At 37.4% G+C, this 8,299-nt stretch overlaps 1 protein-coding gene across 1 annotated transcript; it reads right to left on the bottom strand.

Moving 5' to 3' along the window:
• Nucleotides 1-1,212: 1,212 nt before the first annotated feature.
• LOC137809082 (uncharacterized) lies at nt 1,213-2,280 on the bottom strand. The gene is made up of 2 exons (XM_068610225.1): nt 2,060-2,280; nt 1,213-1,666 (listed from the first exon to the last, which is right to left on the bottom strand). Exons 1-2 carry the CDS (start codon nt 2,278-2,280, stop codon nt 1,213-1,215), a joined length of 675 nt encoding a protein of 224 aa, XP_068466326.1.
• Nucleotides 2,281-8,299: the final 6,019 nt, after the last annotated feature.

The raw sequence follows: 8,299 nt of genomic DNA, 5'->3' as shown, positions 1-8,299 counted from the left end.
TTAAACACTAATATCTCACAAAATATGACTTTTTTTATCAAATATTATTTTTCAAAATAAAATCAATCCACTAAGTTGAACATTTTACTCTATTTAAGACGTGCATATAATTATTACCTTTAACAATTGGTTAACTTGAAATTAAACCTAATTAATATACCAAATGATTATCCTTTATTGTACAAATTCTCCCTATAAAAGTAGTCATTAATACGGGGAATATGTGAGTGTTCGTTAAACTACATAATAAAATAAAATATATATATATATATATATATAATTAGTAATTAATACATTTTAAAATATTCAGTATTATAATTGAAGTGTGGTTGTCAAGGAAAGGCAAAAACCGTCTTTGAATTTAGCTTATAGACACTAAAGCAACCACCCAGCATCCAGCTCCTATCTAACACAACTACCTTCTACATAACATGAAGATAAAGATGCTCTACAACATCCTCCGTATCAGCAACTTTGCAGGCAAAGGCCGGGATTGAGAATCCCATATGTGATAGAAAGAACAACTAAAAGAAGAAGCCCCATGCTTCAAACTTAACCACGCTGATAGTTGGGCTGAATGAAAGATTTCTTCAGCATCAGCTATCCCTTGTTTAAAAACAGCCAAGTTTCTCTGATCCCATATACTCCAGAAAACAACAACCCAAAAACCCTTCCAAAACTGATTTTTTTTTATTGTAAAATGAGCTAAGTGAAAGCTCTTGAACTGTTTTATAAGGTCCTTGTGCTTTACAGACAATATACATATATATTTGAGACAGAGAGACCATACACGTTGTGCATAGAGACAAGACAGAAAAAGATATTGAGATGATTCTTCTGCTACTTTACAGAGCGCATAAAGAGAGGAGTTGGCGACCATACCTCTCCAAATGAGGTCATCATAAGTTGGAAGCCTCCCAAGTAAAATCCTCCATGCGGTAAATAAAGCTTTGGGCATCGCTTTAGCTTGCCATAAGAGAGAAAAAAATATCGTGCAATATACCATTAGATTGGATACACAAGGTCATATATGCAGATTTCACAGAGAAAACACCGTTGGGATTCGCACTCCATACAATAGTATCCTCAGTTTCCTTACTCAGGATCTTCCTTGTAATGAGATTAATTAGTTATGCCTCCATAGAGCTTCCCAATCGAATCTAGGCGTTCTCCACCTTAACCTCCATGTCCACCCTAGAGCCTCCAAGGAACCTACCTCACCCACCATCTTTCCTTGATCCATGGAAATGGTATACAACTTGGGAAACAAGGATTTAAGCTTATTATTGTCCATCCAGGCATTGTCTCAAAACCTGACTTTATCCCCGGATCAACTTTCCAAGCAACAAATTTATGGAACCATCCCTCACCTTCTCCCTCATCACATGCCTTAGATAGATCTCTCCACCACCAGGAATGACGGTTACCAGAGTTTTGATTTCTTACTGCACCAGTATAGTACTTGGATACCAAAATCTCTTTCCACTTCCCTTTTTCCTCACTCATCGGCCTCCACTTCCATTTTGCTAGCAAGGCATGATTAAACATTCTAATATCCTTGACCCCCAAACCCCCTTCCTCCTTTGTTTTACATACATTTTCCCAACGGACCCAAGATATATGTTTGTGATCATTGCCCCAAGCCCAAAGGAAACTCCTCTGGATGCTAGAGATTTTGTTACAAACTGATGTCAGAGCTTTATAGAAAGATAGATAGAACAGGGGTATGGAGGTTAAAACCGATTTAATCAAACATACTCTACCTACTAGCGACAAGCATTTCCCCTTGCAAGCACTGAGTCTAGCTTTAACTTTCTTCACGATTGGTTCCTAAAACTGCACCCTTCTTGGATTACCACCTACTTGTAACCCCAAATATTTAAAGGGGATCTGCATGACGCCGCAGTTAAGAGTTCTTGCATAGGTCTCAAGAGAATTCATGTCAACCTTTATACCTGCCAGCTTTTATTTTTAAAATTTAACTTTAAGACCAGAAGCCAACTCAAAAACCCCGAGAATCGCCTTAATTGTAAAAATATTGGAGTTTGAATCTTCACACATGAACAGGGTGTCATCAGCATATTGCAACATACAACATTCTATCTCAGCTCTCCCCACCTTGACACCTCGTAACAGGTTCTCCTTTAAAGCTTTGCGTACAAGACCAACCAGACCTTCTGCTAGAATAAGGAAGAGAAATGGAGCCAAAGGATCGTCTTGCCTCAACCCCCTTGAAGGCCTGAACTCCTCCATCGGACTACCATTAACCAAGACAGACATAGTTGCCGACTCCAAACAACCTTTCACTCACTTTACCCATTTACTGTGGAACCCCATCCTATGTAACATATCAAACATAAAGCTCCACCTAACCGAGTTGTATGCCTTTTCAAATTCTACCTTTAAACACACACCACTCCTCTGACTTCTCTGTACCTCCTCGATCACCTCATTGGCCATCATAACACTTTCTAACATTCCCCTATCTTTCAAGAAAGCTGACTGAACCTCATCAATAACCAAAGGCATGACATCCTTGATACGACACGACATCACCTTAGTTATGATCTTATATAGGGCTCCCACTAGAGAAATTGGTCTGAACTGATCAATCATAAAAGGGTCTTTCACTTTAGGAACAAGAGAAATGAACAACGCATTGCATCCCTTTGGAAAGATCCCAGATTCTTGAAACACGTACACAGCTTCCATAATATCCTTCTTTAAGGTCTCTCAATTGCTCTTAATTAAATTGAAGTTAAAGTCATCTGGACCCGGGCTCTTAGATCCCTCACACAGCCACACCACAACCTTTACTTCCTTCTCAGAAAAACCATCTACCATTCTCAAGCTAACCGCCTCAGGGAGAGACATGAAGTCCACGGAACCAAGCCTAACACTAAGGTCAGGAGTGGCCATGAACCTTTGCTCAAACACTCACTTTGCTTCCATGTGCACAGTTTCTGGTTCATCACACCACTGGTTGTCTAATTCGACACCTTTAACTTCATTCCTGGGTCTTCTCCACCTAATTAGAGAGTGATAAAATTTGGAGTTAGAATCTCCATGCTTAAACCAGATTGATCTAGCTTTCTGCCTATATAAAGATTCCAACTTTTTATCTAACAGCTTTTGTTAACTGAGTAACTCCAATCTCCTTAAGTTTTCACCCTCCAGAAGATCACAGTTAGCATCCTTGACGTCTAGCTTCTCAATCTCCTTCATAATCATTCTCTTGTTCTCCTCAAGATTCCCAAAAACACTTTTATTACACTCTTTAAGGTCACCCTTCAGTAGCTTCAATTTATCTTTGAATTTGGAAATGCTATTGCTCTGCACCTCATATGTGTTCCACTTACCCTTCACCAATTCCTTGAAACCAGGTTCCAAGTGCCAAGCATCTATTGTTTTAAAAGGTTTAGGAGCCCAATCTTTGACCCATGATTTGGCTACTATAGCACAGTGGTCTGAGACCTCCCTCGACTGTACATATTGCTTGCTCATAGGCTACACTTGGAGCCACTCCTCGGATACCAGGATTCTATCTAATCTACTTTTAGCAAACTCATCTGATTTGTACCATGTGAAATTTTTACCTACGATAGGTAGATCCATCATCAAATTCTTATCACTGAACTCGTTGAAATCTCTAATCTCTTTCTTCTACCTAGAATATCCTCTAACACCTTTCCTTTCTTCTACACACCTGACAGCATTAAAATCTCTACAGCAACACCACACCTCATTTTGATGAGAACTTCTAATGATTGACAAAGCATCCCACATAGCGACCTTATCACTTAAAGAGGAAGCAACATACACATTAATGACGACACATAAGCAATTCGATTTAGTGTGGTGCCCAACAATAGCTATGAATCCTCTTCCTGTAAAGTGAAAACAGTATATAAACGCTTCATTGTGCCACATAGATAGAATACTCCCAGCCCCGTTTACACCTTCATTATGTACCCAACCGACAGAGCAAAGCACCTACTATCAAAGAACTCCGTAACTTTGGTCTCTTGCAGACAGACAAACTCTGCACCCTCCTTAGTAATAATATGCTTAAGGTATTTAGCTTGTGTTCCTCCTCTTAACCCTATGATGTTTAGATTGATAATAATCATAACACACCACTCTTATTTCCCTTCTTCTACTTGCTCAACACTTGTTTGTCCCTATCCTCCAAACTCTCTATTCTTTGATCAGCATACCTTCATCCCGTGAGCATGTCGTTCCCAACCTTTTGCCTAGGTCCCAAATCAAGGTTGATTCATATTCAACAACTTCTTTCCTAATTATTGCACTCAACAATCTCAGAATCAGACATGGCATAAGAGTTTGAGCTTGACCTGGTCGAATATCTATTCCCATAATGTCTAGGCCCTCCTTAGAGCGCCACCGCCGGGCCCCCTGCTCCCAAAGCGAACAAAGGTGACGAACTCTTGCTGAAGTTTGACAACCGTCCACCGCTACAGTTTCCTCCTCTCCACTAACGATGTCGATATTCTTCTTCCCTGTATTTCCCCCATAACCTTCCACCACAAGCAGGTTCCGATGATTGGTTAGTTCTGTTTGGAAATCCTCTAAACAAAGTGGCGGGCTAGTAACCCCTTTACTACCATCAGACAACGGTTGCGCCACCCTCGCACTTTCCGACGTTGACGATTGTCTAACGTTGTCTACCGTAAAACAGACTCCTCCCATAGGTGCTCCTGACCCTGATACACGGACGACACTAGTGCACAATTGGGCGTGTGAACCACTTTCCCTGAGTTGGGCCTCATTTAATTTGGGTCTAGCACTAAGAGAACTAAAAGACTCCACCACTTCTACTAAGTTATCCAAGGAATTTTGGATACCCGCACACGCATCGTTGACCTGTTGAGTGACAAACACAACTATCCCCTCCGTTGATACTCCCTGCAGACTCAATTCCTTTCTGGTGAAAGGAGATACTCTTTTTTGCTGACAGGTCTCAAAGCATTCTACACATTCCCTTTCTAAACCTTTTTTTGTTTGTTTCGTTGACCAACCCCTCCCTTCCCCTTTGGGTTTCCCTAGCCACCAACAACTCCCTCCTTCGTTCCCCCCTCTTTGTTACTTAATTTTGCAGAGAAGAGTGAGTCTTCAACAAAGGATTCAAATGACGATACACTATCAGATGATCCTTCATGATTATAAGCACACTGATATTTGTAAACTTCTCCGTCATAATTATTCACCTCCTCAGCAATGGTAACATTGTACATAATCCCATTAATCTGAAAATCCTTAGACAACTCTGCCTTACGAGACTTTAACACACGCATCTGAAAATGGGCATACTCCAGGTGGTTCCAAGACAGAGTAGCTTCGTCAACCTCCACCAGTGTTGCTACTTCCTCCGCAACTTTCGAAAAACACTCCTTACTCCATAGTTGAAAGGGTAGCCCGTAACATCTAACCCAAACTCGTTTATAGCTTACCACAAGAGACTCTGACCAAGGTTTAATGTCTTTGAAGATATAGTCAAAGCAATCGTTATGTAGTTTAACGATGTCTTCCATTCTTTCCTCAGCCTTAGGAGTCAAGAGGACGAGGTTATCACCCATATATTTCACCTTGAACATGTTCATCCCTCCCTTAAGACATTCCTATTGCAGCAACTCAAAGTTAAGCTCAGACGACATATGACCAACCATACTATTAGTCATTCATGGCAAGATATGTGCCTTAGTCGTTAAACTAGGACCTCTCCATAGGTCATGAGTTGTTCTTCTTACTGCATCAGCATAAGACTGCTTAACATTTCCCTTTCTGATGACATCCTTCCCTCTTTTTTCCCTCCACACCTCCTTGCTCTTCCTTTGGACATGAGAAGGAACGCCACCACCACTTCTAGTCTTCTCAGCCGTATTAAGAACACCACCTTTACGCTCCATCCCTTTTCTCTTGTACCTTGGTATATTAACATGAAGCTTCATGTTTCCAATATAACAACGATATAGCTCCCTCTCCATGCTCACAACATTTCCTATATCAAAGAATCTCACAAACCCAAATCTTCTACCCCATCTATTTAAACGCTTAGATATGAAAACCTCTTTAATCCTAGCCCACTTTTAAAACAACTTAAGCATTCCATATTCTCCATGACTATCTGAAAAATTTTGAGAAGAAGAACGTGGTAAAAGAGTTTGCCGAGAGTTGATGATTACGCACCACCGATCTTCTCCACGGTTCCTCCAGCTTCCTCCCTCTCATCCCAGGCGTTTATCTCCTTACTGGCAGTTGCGATTAAAACTACAAAGGAAGAGATGTTTGGAGGTTGTTAATGTTATTAGGTTTCCCATCAAGTGGTTTCCATGGATTTCCCTTGCTTTGAGTTTTTGGTTTGATTATAAAACTAGATAAACCCTAAATGAAAGATAAAAAGTAACATGGAGTTTATTTGACCGAAATAAAAATGAACTTGTTTTACAAAAACTAAAAAATATTTAATTTATTTTTAATATAAAAGAATTTCACAATCTTCTAAAATAACTTATTTATTAATTAAAATATTTAAATAATACTCCAACCCTATAAAAAAGACAAAAAAAAAAAAAATCTTTAACCCAACAAACAATCTATAATCATCCATATAGTATAATGATACGTAAAGCTATAAATATCTATTATTCCTATTAGAACATGTATTGGTTGTATGGGTAAAACACATAAACCAGAATTGTGCCCATAGACTGCACTATCACTCTTTTTGCTCTGTTTACCAACCTCCTTTTGCCCATTTGCCAATCCGCATGTTTTTAAGAACCCAGTTGTTGTGTTGCTGCATAAAGATATCTTCCTCTCTCCACTGGCTACGTTTTATTATGCAGTGTGATTTGCACTGTTCCACCTCAAAAAATAACAAAAGGAAAAACAACACTTACTACTATTTTTTATTTAAAATTTGCAAACAGCTAATAGGATCCATACACCAGCTGATATGAAAAAGGACACACATTTTCATTCCCAATTATCTATGACTACGCTTTCATTTAAGCCATAGAAAATATTCTTATAGGATTCATCAACCTTCCATTGTTAAAAATAATACTATTTCTCTGTCTCATATAATTGCAATCCACAAACACCTCCAAGCATCAGTTTCTACTCAAATTATCTTTCGTTAATACTTTGTTCTTTACTAACCTCCAAGTGAACAATTAAACGAATGGAAGTTATATATGCTTTAATATATAATTTATAAAAGGGTAAATTCTAACAAACATATATATAATTTCTATCCATCTATATAATTTTTTATTTATAAAATATTGCTAACTAATCTGATTTTGGGTCTTATAATGGAGAACAGCACACAAAGCACCATTGTCTCTCTTTGTAATGACTGTGTGAATGAAAGTCAATTAAATGAGCATACGATTGTGGAGAAAAAAAAAATGGTTGTATACATGCATTTTTTGACAGCCATCATGCCAGTCCTGGTTTAGTTAAGAATAATGTGGCTAGATTCATCATTATCACATAACAAAAATTAATAACAAATTTGTTTAGATATATGTTATTTATTATTAATTAAAGAGCTATCAATAAGGTAAGAGAGTGAGGTTTCTCTTTTCCTAGTCTCCCCTTTAGGGTTTATCTCTCATTTAAATAGTTTGGAATAAATTCACAATATTATATAAGTTATTTTAGACATTTTAGATTGATTAATGGACCGATAGAAATGTTATGTGTTTTTTTAACTCCTGTACTAGAAAACAAAATAATCAATATAAGTTTATTTATTGTCTTACTTAAATGAAAATCAATATAAAAAATTACTAATTTATTATAAAGTTATCACCCTTTCTTTTATACTAATATGTAAAATATATATTCTATATTAGTGAAAAATATTTTAAGAACAAAAATTCCTTCTTCGGAACAATTTTATGACTAATTTAGATAATTTGTCTAATATCTTATATTTATTAAATAAAAAGTTGTAGGTTTGTAAGATATAAAATGTTAGAATATATATGATTCTCCCTTTCTTCCCGATTTTCTGGAGGAATGTTGAAAAAATCAGTACACGTGAATAATTAGGTCAAAGTCGTTGTGGGATGTTTAAATCACATCTACTACAGTGCATGAAGAGCTTGATATTTGTACAGTTCTCTTATGTTTGTTCACATTACTGTATTCACCTTTTTTTTATGTTATTTTCCTATCAAATTTCAAATTCAGGAGATTAATATAAGTTAAGAGGACTGATTAGAAGGATAGCTTTTATCAATGAAATAAAAAGAAAACTTTTATATAT

This window comes from Phaseolus vulgaris, chromosome 2, assembly GCF_000499845.2.
Source record: "Phaseolus vulgaris cultivar G19833 chromosome 2, P. vulgaris v2.0, whole genome shotgun sequence".
Lineage (NCBI taxonomy): Eukaryota > Viridiplantae > Streptophyta > Magnoliopsida > Fabales > Fabaceae > Phaseolus > Phaseolus vulgaris.
The sequence above is the reverse complement of the archived record's forward strand: the minus strand, read 5'-3'. Positions and strand labels throughout refer to the sequence as shown.

Excerpts from the sequence above, each read along its gene's own strand:
- LOC137809082 (XM_068610225.1), bottom strand. The coding sequence starts at position 2,280 with ATGTCTGTCTTGGTTAATGGTAGTCCGATGGAGGAGTTCAGGCCTTCA. Across the intron at positions 1,667-2,059 it reads GCTGATGACACCCTGTTCAT|CATCCAGAGGAGTTTCCTTT; the intron begins GTGTGAAGATTC and ends CAAAATCTCTAG.